The sequence below is a fragment of the Lutra lutra genome, chromosome 3 (assembly GCF_902655055.1).
Source record: "Lutra lutra chromosome 3, mLutLut1.2, whole genome shotgun sequence".
Classification (NCBI taxonomy): domain Eukaryota; kingdom Metazoa; phylum Chordata; class Mammalia; order Carnivora; family Mustelidae; genus Lutra; species Lutra lutra.
The window spans coordinates 29312681-29338029 of record NC_062280.1 but is presented as its reverse complement, the minus strand read 5'-3'; the positions used below and the strand labels follow the sequence as shown (position 1 = coordinate 29338029).

General features: G+C 53.7%; 2 protein-coding genes and 1 long non-coding RNA gene across 7 annotated transcripts in view; 2 read left to right on the top strand and 1 right to left on the bottom strand.

Annotated features, from left to right (window-relative positions):
* Positions 1 to 5709, top strand: part of NHEJ1 (non-homologous end joining factor 1) — a 79018-nt gene extending 73309 nt beyond the window's left edge. For all 4 annotated transcript variants that reach the window (XM_047721560.1, XM_047721561.1, XM_047721558.1 and 1 more), the window contains 3 exons: positions 2437 to 2554; positions 2984 to 3102; positions 3532 to 5709. In XM_047721560.1, coding sequence (XP_047577516.1) covers positions 2437 to 2554; positions 2984 to 3102; positions 3532 to 3606 — 312 coding nt within the window. In that variant the 3' untranslated portion in view covers positions 3607 to 5709. The remainder of the gene's footprint in view (positions 1 to 2436; positions 2555 to 2983; positions 3103 to 3531) is intronic.
* LOC125095298 (uncharacterized) lies at positions 996 to 19013 on the bottom strand. 2 transcript variants are annotated; one of them, XR_007125841.1, is made up of 5 exons: positions 18728 to 19013; positions 15342 to 15430; positions 14321 to 14524; positions 3116 to 3346; positions 996 to 1578 (listed from the first exon to the last, which is right to left on the bottom strand). It is a non-coding gene; the product is annotated as an uncharacterized LOC125095298 (long non-coding RNA). The 2 variants fall into 2 exon arrangements; XR_007125842.1 differs by lacking the exons at positions 996 to 1578; positions 3116 to 3346 and adding an exon at positions 13178 to 13674.
* IHH (Indian hedgehog signaling molecule) lies at positions 18108 to 24620 on the top strand. The gene is made up of 3 exons (XM_047721562.1): positions 18108 to 18797; positions 21201 to 21462; positions 23174 to 24620. The coding sequence occupies exons 1-3, from the start codon at positions 18486 to 18488 to the stop codon at positions 23830 to 23832; spliced, it is 1233 nt and encodes a 410-aa protein (XP_047577518.1). The 5' UTR covers positions 18108 to 18485; the 3' UTR covers positions 23833 to 24620.
* Positions 24621 to 25349: the final 729 nt, after the last annotated feature.

The window sequence follows — 25349 nt, the reverse complement described above, 5'->3', positions numbered from 1 at the left end:
CCTGTTTGGGTTCTAATCCTGCGGAGCTGTTTACTAGTTGGACCATGTCAGTAAGATGGGGTTACGCTAGTGCCTACCATGTTCATGTCCAGGTGCCAGGGAAACAGCAGGAAAAAAATAAAATGGGTCAATACACTTAAATTCTTAGAACAGTGTCTAGCACATAGGAGATATGCAGCAAATGTACCACTGTTCTCTTTCTTTTGTTTTTAAAAGATTTTACTTATTTATTAGAGAGAGAGAGAGAGCATGAGCTGGGGGACGGGCAGAGGGAGGGGGAGAAGCAGACTCCCTGCTGAGCAGAGAATCAGGATGTGGGACTTGATCCCAGGACCCTGAGATCCTGACTTGAGCCAAAGGCAGACGCTTAACGGACTGAGCCACCCAGGCGTCCCCCAGTATTCTGTTTCTAGTACTTTTCTGAGAGTACTCAGGGGGGATAACTTCCGGCAACACCTGCAGGACCAGATCTCTCGGAGATGGGGAAAGATGGAGGAATGTCCAGGATATCAGTTCTGTATTTGGGCTTAGGATCGGGACGCACCGGCTTTAGTGGCCTTTCATTTCTGCCACTTTGTTTGGAGACTCAGTTCGGGATATGGCTGAAGAGCGCCCTAAAAAACGTAGGCGTCTGTCTGGTTCCATAGAAGGGGCAGGAGGGCAGGAGGGCAGGAGGGTGGGGAATGGGTTAGCGGAGACTCTGCCTCGTCCATTTGTACCGGCAGCACCCGGCCTCCCGAGCCCTGCGTGCAGGAGCCTGAGAGAGGCCATGTTCCTGGAGCCATCTGAAGGAGGTCCTGGAGATGGGAGAGATAAGGAAGGAGAACAGCTGTTGGCCTGTCCAAGGTCGGGGCTCTCTGGCTTCGGAGAAGAGGACATGTTTTCAGAGGATGTGGCTTGGGGAGGCTGAAATTAAGGAGAGTGAGGGGAGATGGAGGTGTATGGCCTGATAGTGTACCCACCCCCCCAACCTCCCCACCCCCCCACCAGTTTGCTCCTCGGGGCCCTTTCACTCCTGCGGTGATCGCTGGTCAGAAGCAAAGTTCTGACTTTATTTGTGGTTTCCAGTGAAAGTCCAAGCCTGACGGAGTCCTGACGGACCAGGCTCGGAGCACAAGTGCATGCTGCGTTTCCTGGGGATCGACAAGGGTTTCCGCTCTCACCATCCTTAGGGAGAGATAATCCTGACTGTGGTTCAGCAGCTGCTTGCCTGCTTCTCCTGCTTTCTCTCTTTCATCCTTCTCCCTCAGCGGCTTCTCAGAAACGAATGCCTTTATAGCACAGAGCACGTGCCCTTGACGCGAGCTGTGGGTCCACCCAGGGTTCTCAGGTGGGCGCACTGTGAGCTACTGGCACGGCTTCCCTCCGAGGCCGGCTAGCTTGGCCGGGAACCAGGACAGTCTGCCTGCACAGGTGAAGGCATTCTGGGTCCTTTCCAAGATTGCGAAGCGCAGCCAGGTTTGGGACCCCTGGATACCGGACGCCTTCATCTCATTTTTATTGCCCTTGCTTCCGTCTCCAGCCATCACAAGTCTGTTAAGCTGAGTGCGTGAAACTTGAACTAGGCAAAGCATTTTCCTGTGGATATAAATCCATGGTTCATTCACAGCTAAGGAAACAGGTACATAGGGTGTGATGAGAGCAGGATTTCTCAACTTTCTTCCCCTCCTCATCTTGCTCAGGAACCTAAGGCACTTTTTCCTAATCCCTACCCCTCAGGAAATTTTAATACCACAGGGAGAGCAAAATTCTGTTTGTGTACTGTATGTAGACATTTCATACCTTAAAAGAGTAAGATTTTTTTCACCCCTCAAGAGCCAGTTTTCTCCCCTCTTGGGGGAATGATCGCCCCCATTTGTGGGTTTGTGGATTGCTGTAAAGCTACGTAAAAGGGCCAGGAAGCCTCCAAATCTTTGCACACTTTAGTCCCCCCGCCCCAATCCCCTCTGAGCAAACACCACAGCTCCATAATTTAGTCTTGTCTCTCAGTCTTTCTTATTTTGCTCTTTCTCCCCTTTCCTGCATTTCATCCTTATTCTCTCTCTAGTGTGGAACTTTAAGATGGAATGTGAATAAAACAGTGATCTGTTTAAATTGTCAGGGACAATTTAAGTAAGATGATTTCCTAAAACAGTCCTCTCAGAGGTCAGCCCTTTGGAAGAAAGACCCTAGAGACTCTTGGGCAGATACCCCAGGGGCATTCATGGGAAAACACAATAGGTATTGGGGGAATTAAAGATGTGCTTTTGGAGTTGCCTTTCAGAGAAGACCTCACAATCGGTCTTTATACTATTCCCAACAAGGTATGGATATGTTGGATCAAACTTCCCTGTATAAATTCTTTTATGGTTGATGCCACTTCTGCCAATGGGATATCAAACTGCTTTTCTCTGTCAATATAGTATAACCAATGACAGCATCTCCTCTCCCCTCTAGAAACTACCAGAGGCATGCAGTGTAGGTGACGGAAGACCCTTTGTCATGAACTTACAGAGTCTGTATATGGCGGTCACCAGACAAGAGATCCAAGTGAGACAGAAACATCCGGGCAGCGGTGAGTAGCTCCGGAAGTACTTGGTCTCCCTGGGGTTAGAGTTCCGCCCTCCAATGTGGTAGCTCTCGCCCCTTGTGAATATTTCAGTTAAATACAAATGAAACGAAATGAAAAATTCCTCTCCTCCTTTGCTGTAGCCACACTTGAAATGCTCAGTAGCCCCACGTGGCCGGCAGCTACCAGGTCGGACAGGGCAGATGGAGAACATTTCTATCATTGCAGAAACCTCCACTGACACTGGTCTGAATCTTCAGCGTAGAAGCAGGGCTTCCCAAGAGTCAGCTGGAGGTTGGACTTGTAGCTACTTCCGTCTGTTTATATTATTAATCCTGAACTCTGACCTCGATCAGAATGCTTGCTAAATGCTAATGCCTCCCTGGTAAGAAGAAGATATTTACCACGGTCTTCCCTTGATCCTTCTGATTTCAGGAGATCCTCAGCTCTCAAGCAGCACCTCCCCACAAGGGACTGAAAACCAACTTCTGAACGAGCCAGAAGAGCCGGTCTCCTCGGCGCCATCCCTCCCAGTGCCCGAGAAAGAGCCCACAGTGAGTCACGCACCTGCAGCCCCCGAGCCAGACGTCCTTGACTTGTCACCTCATTGAGACGCTGCCTTAACCGTACTGGAGGATATGTGTGACCAGGCCGCCAGATGACGGATTTCTGGAAGAGAGTCATGGTCTTTCACATCTTCCCTTGATACTTCCTCTCTGCCATTCCTGTACGGAGTGAAGGACCTTGACTCCTTTTCTTCCTTATCCCACTTCCAGTGATGGTCTGGGAGGTTGTTCCCTGGGGGAAGAGGGGATGTACGCAGGGCACGGGGTCTTAGATCACATTCGTTGCCTGACACAGCCTTCAGAACACCTGTGTCAGCCCCTCACCCCCGCCAGAGCCACGGGAGCAAGGAAGTTTCTCTCCTGACTTAGGTGGATCTGTTCAAAACCTCTGTTAACTCAGGTTCCTTTTCTTTCTAGGGTCCTTCAGGCCCTGTGCAGAGACCTCGGCTGTCAAAGGTCAAGAGGAAAAAGCTAAGGGGGCTCTTCAGTTAGCCCATCACTGTCTCGACTGCTAAGGATGGACTAGAAGAGCTTCCTCGTGTCACCTTGAGAGGAGCTCCCATGGCAGCAACATCTGTGACACGGAATTATATAGTCAGAGCACCACCACCACCCCCCCACCACAAGGCTGAGATAACAGAAGTTCACACGGACAGGCCTGGGTACTCTTAACCCCCGGGGAATCTTGGCTCCACCCATTGGGCACTGGCCTTCCCTAGCCGAGTGGAAGCCAGCTTCCGAGAGTCCCAGACCTTCCTCTCTTTTGTTGGAGGTTCTCCAGACCCAGGATCCTACCGTGGACTCTAAGCACAGAGGCCAAGTCAGCAAAAAGGCACAATGCTCTCAGGAAGCCTTGTCCACCTTTCTCAAGAGCCCCTAGCCAACCCCAGGTGCTCCTCAGAGACCCACTTCTCTCTTAAGCATGGAATAAAAAGCACTCACACTCCCCTGCTTTCAAGATTGCTTATTCTGGGGAACACAGAACCAACTTCTTTCGCTCTACTGGGCTCCACCCACTGTTGTCTCTAGATGAAGTTCAGGCCCTCGATCTGCTCCTTCAGATTCTTCTCATGCTTCTCTTGTTGTGGCCTGTGCTAAGCCTCCATTTGGGACCTTTGATCTTGAGAACTCTCTCCATGGTGGGCACAACACAGCACAGATCGCTGCCGCTCTCCTTTGCCCAACATCATGTAGGGTGTTTTATTGTTTTGGGGGGATTTTTGTCTGTTTCCAAGGCATAGACAACAGACTAAACCACAGTCTGGGATAAAAATTATAAAGAGCTCCGAGCACAAGGGCTGAGGTAGTTTCCCACTGGAGTGGGAGAGATTTCATGCCACTTCAAATAACATGACAACTAGGAAAACTTGAAAAGGTAGGACGGCAGGGAGCAGGAATGGGCACACAGTTCTCTGGGACAACGGAACTGGCCTAGAGCATGAACAGCACCTTAGCAGGAAGAAGGGCAAAGTTTCTATGAGGTAGGCAGCATCCTAGGGAGAAAGTCAACTCTTTGGACAGATCGGGCAAGACTTAGCATCCCATGATTGGCAAAGTCCCTTGGGCTTTCCGGCTAGGTTCTCCTTACTAGGTAAGACCCTCTGAAACACGACTTCGGAGAGACAGGAAGGAAAGTCGAGCTCAGATGTTCATGGGGAGCTGTCGGGTGGAGGGAGGCATCGGGGCAGGACCCACGGACGCCTCGCCTGGTTTGTTTACTTATCATGGTCAAATGCCTTCCCATCCCCACGCCTTCCCTGTCTGGGACAGGTGTTTCTGTCCTTACGTCAGGTCATGGGAAGAGGACAACCCAAGCAATAATAAAATAATAATGATTATAAGGAGAACAGCACAGATATAAGCAGCTAACAGGTACTAAGCAGTTAATGCACACCAGGTGCCCTGATAAGCGCCTCACGTTGAATCCTCACAGCATCAGAGAGGGAAGATACTGTTCACCCACTTGGAAATAGAGTCTGGAAGCGATTAAGTGACTTATCAAAGGTCACACAGCTAATAAGTAACAGCCAGCATTTAAACGGAGACTGCTGAGCTCTTAGCCGCGTGTATGCACTGACCAACGTCTCTGTTCTCCGGAAAGGGTGTTAGGCCTTCTTTCTTTCTTCAGCTGTGACCCTCCTTCTCCTAAGGCCCTGCCTCCTTTCAGGAGGATCTCCTGGTTGCCACTGGCTCCTCACAGCGGGAGGCTCTCAGTACTCCAGGGGCCCCATGCTTTCACCCGACCAGGAAAGTCTATGGGCTCCCCCAGGGCTCGTTCCCAGGCACCACCAATAACGGCTTCTGGACCACAGCACCCTAAGATGCGCCCCACCATCCGGACTGTCATCGAAGTGAACTGGGGACTATGTACAAACAAGTCCTCAGGTGGCTCACTCTGTTCCCTGGTTTCTTTTTGGCATAATTTAGACAAGCCAGATTCCGGTATCGATGAGGTATGAGACCACAAGGAAAGTGGGAAGACTTCCCCAGCAAGCTGAGTCGGGGGGGAATAAGGGTTCTTCACCTTGGATAATCCCTCTGTGTTAAGACCACGGTGTCAAGAGCATGCATTTTTTTTTTAAGATATTTTTTATTTGGGGCGCCTGGGTGGCTCAGTGGGTTAAGCCGCTGCCTTCGGCTCAGGTCGTGATCTCAGGATCCTGGGATCTAGTCCCGCATCAGGCTCTCTGCTCAGCGGGGAGCCTGCTTCCCTCTCTCTCTCTCTCTCTCTCTGCCTGCCTCTCTGTCTACGTGTGATCTCTCTCTCTGTCAAATAAATAAATAAAATCTTTTTTTAAAAAAAGATATTTTTTATTTATTTGACAGAGAGAGAGAGAGAGAGGTCACACGTAGTCAGAGAGGCAGGCAGAGAGAGAGGAGGAAGCAGGCTTCCTGCTGAGCGGAGAGCCCGATGCGGGGCTCGATCCCAGGACCCTGAGATCATGACCTGAGCCGAAGGCAGAGGCTTTAACCCACTGAGCCACCCAGGTGCCCCAAGAGCATGCATTTTTTTTTAAATTTTAATTAAAAAAAAAAAATTGGAGCCCACTGAGGAACTTGAACTCATAGCCCTGAGATCAAGTCAGAGGCTCAACCAACAGAGCCACCCAGGTGACCCAAGAGCATGCATTTTTAATCAGAGAGGGCCCAGGGGGTTGTGAATCCCCTGAAATTGTGAATAAAATGCTAAGAGCGTAACTTTTTCACATTCTCGAAAGAATGTGTGACTTTTTTAAAAAGTTAAGAGCACACCTAAGCGATCTCCCTGCCACTGCACTGTCCCCTTCACCCCAAAGTTTGCTGCCTCCATAGGGATTTGCCTAAACACATCCTTCGAGGCTCTGCCCTGAGTGGGTATCCTTGCCCCTCAGAGCTAGGGGTGGTGATTGAGAATCCTGGGGGCAACTCCAGGGAAATCCCAGCCTCTACAAATTGGCCTAGCCAGGCTGTACTCCAGCCCTGCCCCCTGGCTTGGGCCCCTCCCCAGGCCCCCAGCCTGGCCCAACCCCCACCCCACATGCACATAAAAGGGTCGAATTCTCGTGGCTGCTCCATAAATTTTATTCCGTAAATATTAGTTTTCCCTGTGTTTAATAAAGCAGTGGCCCACCTCCCCGCCTACCCGCCCGCTCCCCGGGGCCGGGGCTGGGGCCAGGGCTGGCTGTTGGGAGAAGGGACTCTTTCAATTGCTTTGGAGTATTTTTAGAAAAAAAAATAATATAAGGTGGTTCACAGGAGCAAGCCAGCAAACCGGGGGCAGGACTAGGGACCTCGAGGAAGTTCGTGCAACTTGACCGAAAAATAGGGGAATAGCGCCACCTAGGCTGCCAGGCCTCTTTGGCCTCGCGGACAGGCGCCCCTGCCCCCACAGTCAGCTGGGACAGTCAAGCTCTTTGCTGGAAGAGAAATCTTCGTCCCTTAGCCGGCCAGCTGGGCAGCACCTCCTTCGGCCCGGCCGGACTGAGGGCTTCCCAGCAGCCTTGAGGTCAGCGCCCTGGCCACCACCTGGAAAAAATCCCACCGGGGTCATTCTCTGCTCTGTCACGTCTCCTAGATCGAGGAGTGTTTCCAAAGGATAGAAAAGTTATTGAGAAGGGAAAAAGGAGCTTCTAGTCTCCATCTTCCCATTGAACCTGGAGGAGCTGACCCTGGAATTTCTGGAGTGTAAGGAAGCAAAGAGATCAGTGCTCCTAAGTTCCAGACGAGGAAAGAATCTGTCCCTTCCCCGGGGTCTGATGAACTTCACCTCCATGGAGCACTTGGGGGGAAGGAGAGAAGGTCAAGACTCCCAAATACTCAGCCCTACTGCTTCTTAATTTTATCTGGTGGTACATTTGAATTGCCACATCTTGCCTTCCTGTTCGCTGAAACCTCCTCTCTCCCCCAGCTCTTCCCTCCGCTCCTCGACTGGGTGGTTGGGAGATGAGCAGGTCCGCCTCTGGATAGCGACAGTGGAGTGGGGGGGGGGGGGTGGAAAAGGCCACAGCTTGGTCTTGTTCTCCTTCTATCCACCATTATGCTGTCCCTCGTGTTCTCCTATTTACAAAACTAGGAAGATCTGTTCCCAAGAGTACAGGGGCACCCTAAAATCCTCTTAATAACCCATCCTCACGATGTAATAAGCTCTTTCTCTGTTCTGCCTACCCCCTCGCTATTTGAGCTATTAATGTCATCTGTGTTATACACCTATTTCCTGTGTGCCTTCTGTTTTCATCCTTTCATATTCTCGAGGAGTAAAAATACTCTTTGAGAACAGAGTCCGCTTTTGACCCTAACTCAGAAAATATCACCATGGTGGGATTATACTAGCAAACGGTGCAACTTCATGTTAACTGGGTTTTGATAAGATCCGGATGTATGCTTTTCTTTCTTTTTGAAGTAATCTCTACCCCCAACATGGGGCTCGAACTTGCAACCCCAGGATCAGGAGTTACACGCTCTACCCACTGAGCCGGGCAGGCACCCCAGGATGTGTGCTTTCCTAAGCTCTGCCCTGAAGTATTTTCTATATTCTAGTTTTCCTAAAGAAGAAACTGTTCAAAAGGAGTAGTGACCTACTACAGGAAGACCCCCGCCTCGGATCCAGAGCCTTGGCTCTGGGTTCCTAGACCCTGTTCCTGACATCAGTAAATACGTGGGCTCACTGACTTGCACTGGATTATGCTGGGCACTCAGTTACGGAGAGGAACAACGGAAGGGAAGGGAGCCCCACTTTGGAGGGAGAGATTTCCCAAACCGCCACGACCTTCTGGAAGCTGCGAGTTAATCTTGTTGCTCCTTACTGCTCTATTCCTCCCCGCACCCCCACCGCGTAGGACAGGGCATCAGAAGACCCCATCCTGAGGGGAAATGTCCAGACAGGGAGAGTCTGAATTAGCTTGTGTGCATGCGCATGGGTGACACAGAGGGACCTAAGGGATCCCTCGTTCCTTGAGCTGCAAGCCCAGCTGTCCTCTGTCTTTTGTTCCAGACCCTTGGAGGAATACTTTTCCATCTCCCGAGGTGCTGCCTTATGGTGGTTCCTCAACTCTGGGGTCTCATTTCTTTACCCTGGCTTCCAGGAAGTCATGACATGGCACCAATGCCTTCCAGCAAAGGCTCCTTTGCTCTTCCAAGCTGTTAAGTCCTACCCGTGCTTGGTCTCTCTCTCTCTCTGGGAGCCCAGCACATTCTGCTGGGCCCTCTACACTCCCGGACCCTTTGAATGCGGCTAGCCTCTCAGCACCTAACTATCATGGGTTCCTGAGAGTCTGGGCCAGCTCAGGGGAACCCGGAAGAGGCACTGGAAGGACTCCAGGGTGTGGGGAGCACATAACCATTGACTCACCTGGGAAGATTGTACCAGGATTACCTGTCCTGCTGGGCCGAGGGCCAGGAGTTAAAGGAGCATATGCGATGCCACGCTTGTTCTCCCTCACTTTGGGGCCCCAAACAGAAGTGGGGCTAGAACTGGGGAGGAGGGCTTGGGGGCTGCTGGGAGTCCCTTCTGAAATCTGGGTGTTATATTTACTTTTTCATATTGGCAGCTGGAAGGGGAAGCCCATCCCAGCTCGGCATTGTTGTCTAACATGGTTAATCAGATTCTATAATCCTGCTGTGGAAATATTGGGCCTCACTCAAAACAATAGAGACCAAGAATATTGTGGTTAAACTTCAACCAACTGCCTCCCTGGCCTGTTTGCCTAACCCCTACCCCCCTCTCCCGGGCCAGAGTCCTCCTCGCTTTATGGACCCCTGATAGGATCGACAGGAGAAGGGAGAATGGAGTAGGGTAAGGGTAACCCTCTTGACTAGCGTTCCATCCAGCTTCCCCCTCCCACCCCAGGCCTTGAAGGGTAGGTAAGCAGGATGGTGCGCTGAGTCGGCACTGGGGGGCGGGGGTGGGGGAAGCCCTGCAGGGTCTAGGTCTATGGTCAGGGGTCAAGCACAGTACTGCCGGGGGTCCTGGGAGGAAGGAGCATGTAAAGAGATCCTTTATTCAAGACAAAAAGACCTGCTACCACGGGAGGAGGAAAGCCTGCCAGTTTCATTTACAAGTGCTACCTGGCGCTGCCCAGGGCACACGGCAGTACCGATGGGTCCCATGTCACATAGGGGAGGAACAAGAAGGCCCTGGCTGGGGGAAGAGGAATTGCCAGAAAGGATTTCTGTTTCATTAGTAACCTGATAGGACAGTAATGTAAAGAGTCATACTCTGATGATGTATGGATGTGACCCAGATACTCCACCTTGAGTGGTTTTCTGCTGGTGCTAATGTCCATTACGTTGCTCTCTTTAATAAGTACCAATTCAGTGTGGCAGGGTAATTTACACGATTGGAAGAGGAGGACAGAGGGACTAGAAGGCCTGGGCAATGGCCACATGGAATCGAAAGGAGATGCGGGGTCTGGATTATGCTAAAGGGAAAATTAACGCAGTGGTATGTTTGGCCAAAGGCAGACAACGTTCCTCCTGTGGATACTAGGGCACCTGGTTTGAGAAACGGCCAACTCTGAGTTTGTCCCCCACTGTCACCCTGGCTTTAGAGGTGTCACAGCCAGTGAGCTGAGGTACAGTGAGGCCCAGCGCCAGCAACTTGGACTACTGAACGGTCAAAGTGTAGGTGCATTTTTAGGATTGGAAGAATGAAAGTAGCAGAACTGTGCCAAACGAAACTGTACTTGATCATGTCATATAGGGCGAGGACAGAACACCAGGAGGGAGCATTTGATGTTTCTCACCGAGGGTGCTGTGTGGCAATTTGGGGACTGGCATGGCTCCTGTGGGTCCTCCCCCAAAGCCATTTTAAAGCAGGAACTGGTTTAAAACTGGCAGAAGGACATCTGGAAGATAGTTCTTGGGAGTGAGACGCTAAGACGTGTGTACGCTCCCAGAGAGGAATCTTGAAACCACCCTAATGGCCGTCGTCAGATGGGATTGAAGCTGGTACAAAACTGATGTCAAGATGATCTAAAGATGATGGAAAACACTTCAACAGCGAAGTAAGTCGGACAACTAGTGGAGAGAAGTCGGTGGGAAGAAAGATTACCCGGTGGAAGCTCCAGAGGCTGGGTCGTCGTTCGGACCTGGAAGGGGGACGTCGGAAGCCAGGCCGGTTGGTTAAACCTTGTGCTGTATATAGACTGGGACTGTCAATGGGAAAGTCCACCGGGGCGTTCCAAAACGTCACAAAGGAATTCAAAGAAAGGCAAAGGTTTGTAGAAACTATATCAGGAATGAAATAAAAAAACCCATATTCCACAAGAAACAGGCACAATTAAAGACGCATTAATTCAAGCCCTGTATATGTAGAGTGCCGACCCCGCAGCCTCCCCTCCAACCAGGGATGTTCTGCCACTTGCCTTCTGGCCACAGAGATGTCGCTCCTGTTTTCAAGAAGCCTCCCATCCCAAGACGATAGTGAAGGGATAGTTGTTTTCAACTGTATAAAGTAGAAAGTGAGAGCCATGCCTGTGTCTCTTTTTTAAAAATGTTTAAAAGAATTCTATCTATTATTTTATTATTTATTATTTATTTATATCTATTTTTTCCATTTTCATTTTTATTTTTATTACCTGCTTTTATTTTTACCGGACTATATTGTGTCCATATTTACATATCAAACATAAATCTCTTTAAGGGTAAATTATCTTCAGTACGAGCATTATACAAAGCTTGAAAATTGTACTCATGATTAGCGAGCAGAAAACCAGGCTTACTCCGTTTCTTCCCCCAGCTTCGTCCTTGATCTCACTGGTCTCCTTGCTATTTCTTTAATATGCAAGCACGTAAGGCCATTCTTTGCTCTCTCTGCTCCAGAACGCGCTTCCCTACACATCTGCTTAGTTGAAGACCTCACCTCTTTCGGGTCTTGGCTCAAACCACACTCAGGGAGACCTCCACTGACCACCTTACTTACCAGAGTGACCTACCTCCCAACCTCACACCCTCCCCACAAGCAGGCTGCCCTCCCACTCCTTCTCTTCCCTTCCACGGTTTGTGCTGATGGTCCTTCAGGTTCCCCAGTAACACATTATGCAACTTCGTTATTTTTAATTGTCAGTATCCCTAACGTTTCCCCAATAGACTATACAGCTCCACAAGGGCAGGACTCTCTTCTCGTTTCTCTGGTTCTCTCACATCCCAAGCAATTCAGGTCATGTTTGGCACTCTATAGGGGCTCAACATGACTCGTGGTGTGAATATCTGAAGAGAGATGATCACACACACACACACCACCCTCCACCCCGGCGGTATCTTGAAGGAGTTTTAGAAACTTGTGAACACAAATGAATTTCATCTTTTTGGTTTGGAGCAACCTGTCAGAAGGCAAGAGTGGGACCGAATGCCATCATGTGAGCTAGAACCACAATGGAATGGAGCTGTCATTTTGCAGAAACTAAGAATACAAGTTAAAAGAAACAAGTGACAGGATACCTTCTTGCTTTCTTTGGCTGTACATCCCCAGTATCCTTAGGATGCTATCTGTACCAAGAAAGACTGGTGAGAGAGTGGGAGAGGGCCAATCCAAACCCAGTTACAGAAAGCATTCCAAGAGCATCGTTTGAGTATTAAAAGAGTAGTACCCTCTCCCGCACCAAACATTCACTGAACTAGTATTTTCCAAGACTCCCTTGAAGCAACTAATTTCTTCCCAAATAGAGACACTGGGGTTGAAATAAGGCTTATTAGTCAACAAACATGTTATTATCCATATACAGAAATAGATTTGTATGTATGTCTTTCGGTCTATAAGAGTTTACCACAGTCCTTAGTTTCTGATTTGCAAGGGGCAGGGGACCTGTCCTAATATTGCTACTTTTCCCCTACATTTTCGAAATCATCAAAGCAAGGTCTTTAATGCTGGAATCTCTCTGAAGTGCCTTGTAATGAGCTCATTGCCAGAAAGCAAGGTAACTTGACTTTCCCATTTCTGATCAACAGCTGGCTTTCAATGCATCTGAATGGCTCTAATTGGATCTCCAAAATGTGCTCTGGACTGATCTGAGGCTTGAAAGACAGGCCTGCTACCATTTCTGCATGTGGGCCAAATTTGGTGGAGTTGCTAACCTCTTTAAAAAGATCAACAGTACGGGGTGCCTGGGTGGCTCAGTTGGTTAAGCGACTTCCTTCAGCTCTGGTCATGGAGTCCCAGGATCGAGTCCCACATCAGGCTCCCTGCTCAGCAGGGAATCTGCTTCTCCCTTTGACCCTCCCCCTTCTCATGCTCTCTCTCTCATCCTCTCTCTCAAATAAATAAATAAAAATCTTTTTAAAAAAATCAACGGTACAGGGGTGCCTGCCTGGCTCAGTCGGTAGAGGGGAAACTCTTGATCTCGGGACTGTGAGTTTGACCCCCACGTTGGGTGTAGAGCCTACTTAAAAAATCAACAGAAGGGGCACCTGAGTGGCTCAGTGGGTTAAAGCCTCTGCCTTCGGCTCGGGTCATGGTCTCAGGGTCCTGGGATCGAGCCCCGCATTGGGATCTCTGCTCAGCGGGGAGCCTGCTTCCTCCTCTCTCTCTGCCTGCCTCTCTGCCTACTTGTGATCTCTGTCAAATAAATAAATAAAATCTTAAAAAAAAATCAACAGAAATCAGAATGATCCCAACCAGCTGGGGAAATGGTCAAAGATATGAGGTGTTAAAAATCCAAGATAAAGGTAACAAAAGAGTCTCCTTGATTTAGAGAGAAAATGAGTGTCTTGAACAGAGGTCAATAACCCAGTGTGCTTGCCCCAGAAATCACGAAGAAATGGGATTATTATGGAGTCAAACCGGTCTGGATTCCAACTCCAACTCCCTCACTTACAAGCTCTGAACCTTAGTTCCTCATTTGTAAAATGAAGATAATGGTGTCAATTTCATAAGGCTTTTGTGAAGGTTACGTTAGATCGCAGTGGGGCTTCCCCCTTTCCTAGATCGTCCAGCTTGGGTTTTCATTATCACTGGGCCATCATCTGTGTTTGAGCCACAGCCCATCTCTGAGTTTCCTCTTCATTCTTTTCAGGCATTCCTTCCCCTCCTTCAAAACTGATATCTTTCAAGAGGTCTAACCCCATCATCAGTTGGAATTAGAGCACCTATGAAATAGATGTCAAAATCATCTGAAGATGATGAAAAACATTTCAATAGTTCAGTCACTGGGACAACTAGTGGGAGAGGTCAATGGGAAGAAAAGATCCCAGGCTAACAGCTTTCCAGTTCCATACCCTTCTAGGCCCTGATCTACTAACTTCTCTAGTTTATAATGCATTATTCTGTACTCATTCAGAAGTGGTATTCACTGCTTTGTAACTCTCTCTTATTTTCACAATTTATTTTTGAGGTTAAATAGTAAATTTCTTGAGGACAACAACTATGTCTTTGACTTTCTGTTTGCATTCTCTGTCTTTATGTGCCCATCATGCTGTTGTGCACAAGGTAGATGATCCCTCAGAGAAAGAATCCTCTTAGTCCCAATGCTGTCTCAGGACACACGAGTATGAGCAGCAGAGTATGAGCAGCTGGATGGATGCTACTCCCCCTGGACGGATGATAGGAATCAGTCAGCTCCTGTTGCTAGCCAACCCAGCAGAGGATAATGACACAAAAGCTTTGTAGTTTACAGCTTATGCTTGTAGTTTACAGCTTATACTTTTAACCCTCTCAACAGTCCTCCGAGGTAACTGATGAGCTTTTCATTTGATGCATGAGAAAACTAAACTTTAGAGAAGTCAAGTGACTTACTCGAGGCCACGTGGGTAGAAGGTATCAGAGACCACGTTCAGGTGCAGATCGGCCAGTTCCAGGCCTGGTGCTCTTTCCATGAGCTGGGGCTGCTGTGCCCTGAGTCACCAGCAGGTATTCGACTAACTGCATTACTGAAACTTGTCTGGTTGTGGCTTGGCTCCCATGGATTTAGAGCAAGATTGATCTGGGCAAGTGGCAGGACTAGTTGATCATAGAAATACGGACCAGCGCAGTATATGTGTGTGTATCTGTGGATATATACACACGTCTGTACACACGCACATACCTACACACACCTGTACAAATAGATGACAACAAGCACGTGGTATTTGTACTACAGTGTTAATTTCAAGATGGAGTAAATATACTAACATAGTAGTCTGATAAACAGATAGTAAAACTTTTAAATTTTCATTTATGTAATCTCTACACCCAACATGGGGCTGGAACTCATGGCCCCGAGATCAAGAGTCCCACACTCTACTGACTGACCCAGCCAGGTGCCCCCAACAGATATTTTTAAATTATCAGGTTCTGTGGTGTCTTTTCCTCTCTCTCCTCTTTCTTTCCAACCTAGTTTTCCAACGTGCACTCTAGTAAGCAAAAAAGGAATCAGCGTATCCAAAGAAATAGATTTTACTTTGTTCTTTGCAAAATCCAGACGATTGAGGGGGCAAATGGGTCTAGAGGTGAGAGAAGGAAAGTGATTTTACCAATAGGCCCAGGACTCAGATGTGAGGTGCCCTCATCAGGCTCTGTTGCTGCTGCTTAAACTCCAGGCCATTGGTGGCCCCGGGAGTGGCACGCCTTGGTTCTCCAGTTTATTGGCAACAGGATCCTACCAGTGACCAGAGAAAGGAGCAGGCTGCATTTGCTTCTGGATGGATGAGTGCAAGTACAAAGCTACCCCACATCTACCGAACAGCTAAGAACATGGGCAGCCAAGCCATCTTTTGCCCCAGTTGGGATCGAAAGCGCTCCAGGATCACGGCTGTGGAAGTGACGATGCTTTACTTACGGGCCTCTTCCCCACCCTCCTTCCACTGAAGGCGACCGGATGGATGCAGATCTGAATTTGAGATTGAGATCCTGAACCACCACTGTGTCCTGAGAAAAAAGTGTAAGTTCAGAGTGAAGAAGCTCCGGGGTTCAAATCCCTACGGTGGGACCCCAGACAAGTAACTTTATCCTTAGAGCTTAGGGTTGTAGATCCATAATGTGAGAATAATAACTGCCATGCGCAGGGGGTTGTTGGGAAGATTTGACTAAGTGCTTAAGGTAAGTGTCATAGAGAATAGACTTGATAAATATCAGCCCCCACCCCCGCACTGTCCCCTGCTTCTCCCAGTCCACACCCTGAGCGCTGTTCCTAAGTTAGCCAGGCGGAGGAGGGGCTGGATTTTGTGGATCCCCGATCTCAACCAATGAGTTTACACTGCGGTAAGGGCACCCCCGATGCCAGGCGCACCCCTGATGCCAAACTCTCTCAGCACTGACAAGTGCTTTTTTTGACACAGATCAGGTCTTTACCAGAGATCTGTATTCAACAGGGTCACAGTTTAAGAAGGGAAGTGAGAGGAAGAATGGCAAAGTTAATACATGGTTATAAGTTTGAGCCTCTGAGAGAATCTTAAATTGTCTTTTGCTTGGAGAAAAGAAGGTTGAAAGTGAATTTAACAAACTCTTCGAGACTGAAGCTGGTTAATGGCCTTGATCTCTAAGACCAGAAAAAAAAAAAAGGAAAGGAGTTGAATTTGCATTAGAGAGGAAGGAAGAAAGACAGACTGAACTTAAGGCAAAACTGCTCTAGATGATTATTACATAACACATTGGGACAGGTGACCCTGGAAGCCTATGGGGTGGTCTTCTTTAGAGCTCCATAAGAAGAGGGCCCTAGTTTGTCTGGATGGGGAGAGACACTGGCCTGGCTGAGTAGTCTGCCCCGGAAATCAGCGGAAGAGAGGCAGGCGGGTGGGGAATATCGCAGGGATATCTTCTGAGACCTGGAAAATATGCCTAAGCTCTTTGAGAGCTTTCAAGGAAAAGAAACAACGTCAGAGTGGTCTGAGACTGGGAGACAGAATCCAAGTACAAGGAAGGAAGAAACCCAGTGTAGGGAACATGGGGCAAAGGGGAGGAAAAGAAACAGCCCATCCTGTATCCAAGTCTACTTCTGGTGGCATCATCATAACTTCCCTTCTGTGGGCCTCAGTCTCCTTTTCTATAAATGAAGTGATTGGATTAAGCACTACCTTGAGTCCTCAGCAATTCTGAACTTCTGTTCACAAAATCGATCCAGAGAACACGTGAGCACATCTGTGAAAAGCCACCACCATCCAAACCCTGGGATGTACTGGTGGCAGAAGACAGAGGGCCAGCACACCAGTGCAGGAGAGGGCTGGGGCTCTGGGGTCAGACTCAGGTAGAGGGTAGAGGATTTGAATTCCTCTCTGCTCCTCAGCCAGAAACTAGTTGTTCATCTTCTTTGAACTACAAAATCTTCATTTGTAAACCGGGAATAATAATAGCCTCATTGAGGGGTGTAAGTTTAAATTAGATAATGCAACTAGAATACTTAGTATAATAATATCTACTAGCTTCTGTGCCTTGGGCACCTATCAGCAAAACCGTACTTATTGTGTTAGTATTCTTGGAACGAGCATTTTTAAACCTTTCTATTTCTATCTCTACTGAATGTTAGGATATATTGCAACCGAATCATATAATTTGTTGCGATGGTGGCATTTGTCTTTAACATATTTGCCTTCTCTTGTTTTAGCAGAATAAATTCGAATTCATTCAGCTTTCCCGAAAGGCATATTAAAATAGGTACACAATCCATGCTTCTCTGGCTGCCTCCGCGTGTTCTCTGTGCTTTTTAATTTGTCAAGTAGAAATAACAGAGTAATTTTCCAGCGCGCCAGCAGCTCTAAATCGCTGAGATGGTCCCTAGCAAGTCCCTGTCCCAGAGACCTGTGCTGCCCCTCCCCGCGGTGGTCAGTTTCTCCAGGATTCTGGTGGTTTCACCATTAGCTATTCTTCTCGGCACCTTGGCCCCTCCCTTTGCAACTTCAGTTTGCTCTCTTTAATAGTGTTTCCAACTCAAAACCCCCTATCCGACTCTTCGTGAGGCTGGATGCCCCACTCCCCCGCTGCACACCTGGGGGTCATAGGATGTGCGCCGGGTAGATAGGGAATTCAGTCCACCGAGCAGAGAAGGCGCGTCTCCTGGGCCAGGGCGGGGCCCCAGGTTAGGAGCGGCCTCCTGCCTTTTGGCTTTACTTCCCCGCAGGGGACACCGTAGGCGGCTGTGCGGTCCCGCCACTGCCCCCCGCCCCTCGCGTCCGGCCGCGCCGTGGGTTGCGGTCTCTGTGGGGGTGGCAGCTCCTGTCCGGGAGGTTTGCGTCTGGCGGGGCACCCCGGAGCCGCGGGGAACCCAGAGGCGAGGCCCAGGCGGGGTGGGGCGCCTCCGGGCGGGGAGGGCGAACTCAGGCAGCGCAGGGGGCGCCGAGGGCAGCGGGCGGGCGGACGCGGCGGAGGAGCGAGCGGGACGAGGGCTGGCTGGTGCCGGGGCCGCCCGCCCGAGGGGGAGGAGGCTGTGCCGCCCTTGCTGCAGGTTCGCTGTCGAGCGCACAGGAGGCAGGGACATGGGTAGGGTGCGGTCTGCGCGGGGCCCGAGCCCGGATCTCTTCCATTTCCCCTCTCACTCGGCCCCGAGCTGCGCCGCAGACGGCAGCAGCTCCCGCTCCGCCCGAGCCGCCTGACCGCCGGGCCGGGGTGCTAACCGCGGGGCCCGCCAGCCCCGCCGGCCCGGCCAGCCCAGCCCAGCCCGGCGGCCCGCAGCCCCGCCGCCCGCCGCCCCCCGCCGCCGCCGCGTTGCCAAAACAAACGGGCCGGCCTATTTATTGGCGGCCGGCGAGCCGGGCAGCTCAGAGTCGAGGCGCCGAGGGGGACAGCGCGCCGCCACCAGCCAGGGCCCCGGGACCCCGCCCCGCACCTGAGTCCCGCCGGCCCTGCGCCGCGCCGCGGCAGCCCATGGCGCCCCCGCCTGGAGCCCCCCGGAGCCACCCGGACGCCTGAGTCCCCGCAGCGCTCCCGTCGACTCGCCCGCCCGCCAGCCCACCAGGCGCCCTCGCCCGCCGCTCGCTCGGGCTCCCCGGCCATGTCTCCCGCCCGGCTCCGGCCCCGACTGCAGTTCTGCCTGCTCCTGCTGCTGCTGCTGGTGCCGGCGGCGCGGGGCTGCGGGCCGGGCCGGGTGGTGGGCAGCCGGCGGCGGCCGCCGCGCAAGCTCGTGCCGCTCGCCTACAAGCAGTTCAGCCCCAACGTGCCCGAGAAGACCCTGGGCGCCAGCGGGCGCTATGAAGGCAAGATCGCGCGCAGCTCGGAGCGCTTCAAGGAGCTCACCCCCAACTACAATCCCGACATCATCTTCAAGGACGAGGAGAACACGGGCGCCGACCGCCTCATGACCCAGGTGAGCGCGACCCGCCCTCGCAGGGCGCCGCCGTCGAAGCACCGCCACCTGCCCGGTCCTCCCCGCCCCCCTGGCACCTTTTCCCGACTGGCTGGCACGCCCCCTGGCACCTGCCCTTCTCGCCAAGCCCGGCCGCCTGCTGCCCAAGATGGGCCGGCCAGGGGTCCCCGGAGGGCAGCGCGGACATCCGCGAACCCGCTGGAGGCTGTGAGAAGAGCTCCCCGCCGCCAAGCGCCACGGCCCAACCGGGTGGCGGCAGCCTCTCTGGCCCGGAGTGTAGGCAGCTGAGGTCAGACGCGGCACCCGGAGGTACCTGGACTCCACCGCCTCCCGCGCCTCTGGGACCCACTCAGTCCCTCCGGGCCTAACCTTCCGCACGGCTGCGGCCCTCTCCTTTTGAAGCCATCGGGCACCCCAAAGGCGAAGAAGCTGTGGGCGCAGAGGGCCTTTCCTTCCCGCGCGCTCGTGGTCCGCCGCGCTGCCCCCTCCTGGAGTAGCGTCCCCCCTGGGTCTGGTCTTAGGGACAGCGGGAAGAGTTGGGCTGGGAGGCGGAGGTGGGAAAGGGAACTTGCCCGGCGAGCCCACGTGTCTGTCCCGAGAGCTGAATGGCCCAGTTGCGGTTAAGGGTGGGGTGCCGGGAACTTCGGGCTCTGGGAACGAACTTGGGGGATCCCCTGGGCCGGGACGGGGAGGGCTGAAAGAGAAGAGCCACGATGCCTGCCTGGGGAGGCCGGGAGCAGAGCTAACGCTAGGTAGTTTCTGCAAGCGCAGAAGAGGACCTGCTCAGCCCACGCTCTTGGGGGGCAAACTTTCTTTCCTGCAGCCTGAGTCCCAAGGAATCAGAAACCTTCCTCCCCTTCCTCAGTGGTGTCCCGGGGCTGCCCCTGCAGGCAGAGAGCCTGCTTGTTAGGTGCTTTGGGAAGAGCAGCTCCACCACAACCCTCAGCCTGCGCCCTGGCGCCGGGGCTGGCCGGCCGGTGTCGGGGCCGAAGGTTGGCTGGTGGCCGGGCCGGGCCGGGCGCCGAGGAATGCAGATAAGGATCCGGGCCACGGGCTGGCTGGGCAATCATTGACAGCGCACGCCGGGCTCTGGACCGCGGGGGGAGGGGGAGAAGGGCGGGGAGCAGGGGCCTGCGGGGCCGCCGGAGGTGGGGGGCTAGAAGCCTGGAGGCAAGGAGCACGCAGAGCTCCCTCCCTGGGCAGTGAGCGCCCCCCCAGGTAGGCTGCTTGCCCCGGAGGTTGGCCAAACCTTGGGCTGTAGCCGCTGATGGCTCCTGGGAGACCCGAGTCCAAGGGTCTGTGGAGCCTGGGCTCTCTCAGGTGGGGCACTGGCTGCCCAGGCTTGGCAGAGCCCCACACCCAGTCAAGGACTGTGAAAGGGACCCCTCTCTCACAGGCCCCTCCCCCCAGCCAACTGCAGGGTCCTTTGGGCTGCAGGCACGGTAGGAGTCACCACAGACAGATGAGCTCTCTGGTCCTTCCCAGTAGGCCAGGGCGCGGCTCGACTCCCGCCCCCATGTGAGACAGAGCATGGAGCCGGCTTGCTGAGATCAGAAGCTCATTTCCTCGGGTCCCTTCTCTGATAGGGGCCACACAGAGGTGCTCATGGCTCTGGACTCAGGGAGAACGTATCCTGGGATTATCAACCCCACGGGTTCCCATGCAGCAGGAGATGCTCCCTGTCGCCCTCCATCTGGCCGGGCTGTGAGCTAGCATTTCCATCAGCTTCTGGTTCCCCTGCTTCCACATCCTCCGATCCATTGCTGGAGGCTTTTGGATCTTCAGTAGCAGCAGGAATTGAAAGGAAGAACTCTGTGGCGCTGGAGAGATCCAGGCAGCCCGGGGTTCTCCTCCAACACACCCCCACGCTGCTGGGGTGCTCTGCACCTGCCGTGCCTCAGGGCTGGGGATGGGGGGCTTCAGCCCTGAGGCTACGGTGACACCTACTGGGCACCTCCGGCCTTGCATGCCTAGCAGTCCTGCCGGAGGCAGTCGGCTTTGCTACCACTTCCCCCCACCCCCCACCCCGCTAGCAAAGTGCGGTTTCTGGTCTCCAGGGCCTTGGTGGGACAGGGGGACTGGGGCTGGAAGAGTAGCCCCATCTGTGGAGGGATGGGTGGCCCGGATCTGAGGGGAGGGAGTGCAGGAGGGAGGGGCCATTCATCAGAGAAGGTGGCCCAAGGGTGCACCTCCTGCCGGGCCCTCCGGATTTGTGGCGCCACCATGCGGTCCAGGTCCCTGGAGCAGCAGATGCTAGGATGCAAGGAAACAAGTTAGGGCTCTTTGTTCTTAAGAGACAGGGATAGAGCACCTCCCCGGTTTCCCAACTCCGGCAGATGATCCGGGAGAGGCCTGGCATGCAGGCCAGCATCTCCCCTAACTCCACGTGCTTTCCTCTTGCAGCGCTGCAAGGACCGCCTGAACTCTCTGGCCATCTCAGTGATGAACCAGTGGCCTGGCGTGAAGCTGCGAGTGACTGAAGGCTGGGACGAGGACGGTCACCACTCGGAGGAGTCGCTGCACTATGAGGGCCGCGCGGTGGACATTACTACTTCAGACCGCGACCGCAATAAGTACGGACTGCTGGCTCGCCTGGCCGTGGAGGCCGGCTTCGACTGGGTGTATTACGAGTCCAAGGCCCACGTGCATTGCTCCGTCAAGTCCGGTGAGCCGCTGCCTGGGGGCTGGGCCCGGGGCCGGGGCCGCAGGGCGTGGGCAGGCACAGGGCTCACTGCTGCCCGGAAGGTGAAGAGGCCGGCCAGGGGATGGAGGAGGGGACCCCAGGGAAGAAGACGTCTGCGGCGCTCCCCGCTGCTGCTTGTGACCACCTGCTCATCCCGTCCCTGGTAGTGTCATGGCAGGAGCCTAGGGAGACAGGGCCTGTCCCAGTGCTGCTGGGGGCCGGCCTTGCAGTCCGCAGTCCAGAGCCTGTCACAGGAAGTGCAAGCCAGAGCGAGCTGGACAGATGGAAGCCAGGCTGTGACAGAGATGGCCTCCCCACTCAGCTGACTCAGAATGGAAGCGGGTGGTGGGACCAGGGGCCAGGGCCAGGGTGTGCCCAGACACCAGCCTGCCTGACCGGGAGCCAGGAGCCGAGAGATTCAGAATCCACCCTGCGGCAGGTCAGGCCCTTTAGGGCACTTCATATGCTCCCCCGGGGGGGGGGGTGCAGGTGTCCCCAACCTCTCCCCCCAGGGCCCTGAAGCTGGACATTTTGGGGCAAAGCCAGCCACGAGGGCCAGAATAAACAGAGTGGACTCAATAAAGTGGATTTTCCCAGATTGGCCGCCTTGTTGATCCAAATGGGCAGGCATGGGGGCCTCGCCCCTCCCTCGACCTTGTCAACATCCCTGTCACCTACACTGAACCCAGTCACAGATGCTTCAAAAGGTTCCTGCGTGACGGCCAGCCTAGCCCCACCAGGCTGTGCACCAGCCCATAGTCACACTTGAAGACCTGGTACACTGAGACCAGGCCCACTGCTTCCTATTTCAAGACCCACCGGGGCACACCGTGGGGCCCCCACCCCCACCATCCCCTCGGGCACTTGTCCACCAGTGGTATCTGCTTCAAGTCACATCCACCCTGCACCTGTGAAACACTGGCCCAGGGCCAACTCCCCAAGTGGCCACCTCCATCCTCATTCCTGACCCCCAACACTGCCCTCCATCCCACTCCCCAGTGCCACCATGTCCTGTCCCCACACAAGGACCCAGCACACGAACTGAAGATGGTGATTTTACCCTTGCCAGTGAGCCGAGCCCTGGCCTGACTGTCTGCTCCGAGGCTCCCCAGAAATCTGTGTTTGTGCATGGCCGGTCCTCCTCTCACTTCCTTATGGACTCTGAGGTTCAGCTCTGGCCCAGAACTTGGGGAGTCCATCTGAGAGGGCAATTTTGGGGGAGTGTCCGAGCAAAGAGTGAGAAATAACGGGACATCCAGACCCCAGAGGAGCTAAGTGCCTTCTCTACGGAGACTGCTGCTTGCCGAGGGTCAGGTCATGGCTGACTGCTGCCCGGCTCAGACGATCCTGGTCCTCTCTGACAGCTTCATGGCACTGTCAGGATGGAGGGCAGGCGGGGGTGGCAGAGGCTTTCCCTGGGCTTCAGGAGGGCCCTTTCCTCCTCACCCGTGGGTCTCAGCACACTGAGTCCACTCCTCTCGCTGGCAAAGGATTCGATAGGGTGGCGGTGGGGGAAGGGAGGAAGATGACATCATGGGCTGGGGTGGATTCAAGGCTGCATGGGACTGGGGTGTGTGTGGAGCAGAGCTGGTGTACGGTGAGCGGTGGCAGGGAGCACCCTGGGAGTGAGAGGCGCTCTGGGGAGGGGTGCTCTGACATAGTAATAATACCTTTGTGTCCCTTCTTCCCACAGAGCACTCAGCTGCGGCCAAGACAGGAGGCTGCTTTCCTGCCGGAGCCCAGGTGCGCCTGGAGAGTGGGGCACGTGTGGCCTTGTCGGCCGTGAGGCCTGGAGACCGGGTGCTGGCCATGGGGGAGGATGGGAACCCCACCTTCAGCGACGTGCTCATTTTCCTGGACCGTGAGCCAGACAGGCTGAGGGCCTTCCGGGTCATCGAGACCCAGGACCCCCCGCGCCGCCTGGCACTCACGCCTGCCCACCTGCTCTTCACCTCCAACAATCACACGGAACCAGCGGCCCACTTCCGGGCCACCTTTGCCAGCCAAGTGCAGCCTGGCCAGTACGTGCTGGTGGCTGGGGTGCCAGGCCTGCAGGCCGCCCGAGTGGCGGCTGTCTCCACACACGTGGCAGTGGGGGCCTACGCCCCACTAACCAGACACGGGACGCTGGTGGTGGAGGACGTGGTGGCTTCCTGCTTCGCGGCCGTGGCTGACCACCGTCTGGCTCAGTTGGCCTTTTGGCCCCTGCGACTGTTTCACAGCTCAGTGTGGGGCAGCTGGACCCCGGGAGAGGGCGTGCACTGGTACCCTCGGCTGCTCTACCGTCTGGGACGGCTCCTGCTGGAAGAGGGCAGTTTCCACTCACTGGGCATGGCCGGGCCAGGGAGCTGAAAAGTCCCCTTGGCTGCCCTCCCGCAGCTTCCTGACTCAGTCCAAAGGCCTCCTTGCCAGCAGGGCACTGGCACTGGACGGGACTTGAGTCGGGGGGTCGCTGGTTCCCACCATCTGCTCTTTCACGGAGACACACCATTGCAACTTCATTGCGCAGTGCCAGTGTCGACCACCCATCCCACCTTGATGCAGTGACAGAGTTAAAAGCCCAGCTGGTTGGTGGGGGTGGGAAGGGCTGGTCTAGCCTTCTACCCTAGAGACCTCGAGGCTGGCAGAGCGGGGCCGACCCAGCCAGCTCTCCCTTCGACTTTTCATACCTGCCTCCCCCGCAGAGGAAGGCCCATTCCATCTGTCTTAGGCCCCTTGTAGGTGGGCTTGCCCCTCAGTTGATGCTGCTAGATTCCCTGGGAGCCAGCAGGGAGCTGGCTGGACTCGACGTCAGCTGCCCAGAACCGAGAAGGCCGTAGGGTAGGGCAGCCAGCCCGGCAATCATGAGGCAGGACCTTCCTTTCCGGACACACTCCTCGGGACGCCTCCAGAGACTGTTGTTATCAGCGGGAGGAGTTCTGGGTTTCAGCCAATGTGATCACAGCGCCCAGGAACCTGGGGAGGGGGCTGGATGTCCTTCCCCCCCCTGCCCGGGCTAGCTCCCTCTTCTGCTGAACCATGACCCCCACTCCCCCTCCGGTCAGTCTCCCCCACCTTATTTATTGGCACGGAGGGGGAAGCCCATGGGAGAATTTGGGGGATGTTTTGGTCTTTTCTTCCTTTTGTAATAAAAATTATTTAAGTTGTTAGAGTTGTAGAGTCTAGGACGCTGAGTGGGGCCAATACACAGCCTGGTCCCATGGGTGGGTCTGTCCCAGGTGTGCTCACCTTCCTCCATGGACAGAACTTCCCATGCTCCCACCGTCTCTGCAGGCCCTCCTCATCCAGCAGCCCAGCAAAGCCTCCCCCTACACCCACCCCCGCCCCCAGAGAGCTGGGCTCGGCGCCGGGCCAGACCCTTCATGTGCTGACCTCCAACTTTGCCTTAAACACTACTGGACCAGAGAGAAAACGAGGTAACTAGCCCAGGACCCCGTTACTCCTCTCAAACCACCTCACTGTGCATAGTCAAGGCCCGTTTCCTGCTTGCTCCAGACTTTCTCGGGGCCTGGGGTTCTCTTCCTTCAGTGCGAATAATGGACCATGGTACAAGAAGATTCTGTAGAATTTGCATCTGCCTCATGGCCCATTCTGACTTCTGGGATAACTCAGGGGTCCCTAATCTAGCAGGTCTCAAACCTCAGAACTCCCGGTGCAGCATGTTTAAAAATGATTCCTGGCTCCACTCAAACAATTCTGCTGTAACAGATCCAGACGAGGCGCAGGAACTTTTTACAAACACACCCAACATGGCCAATGGCCCATGGATGGCCCTTGGAGAAACATGGCTTAGTCTAGAGAAGGCCCAGTTGGTTGCCCAGACAAGATGACCGCCTTCTTCATTTTCTCTTGGTCTCTTGAGCCCAAGG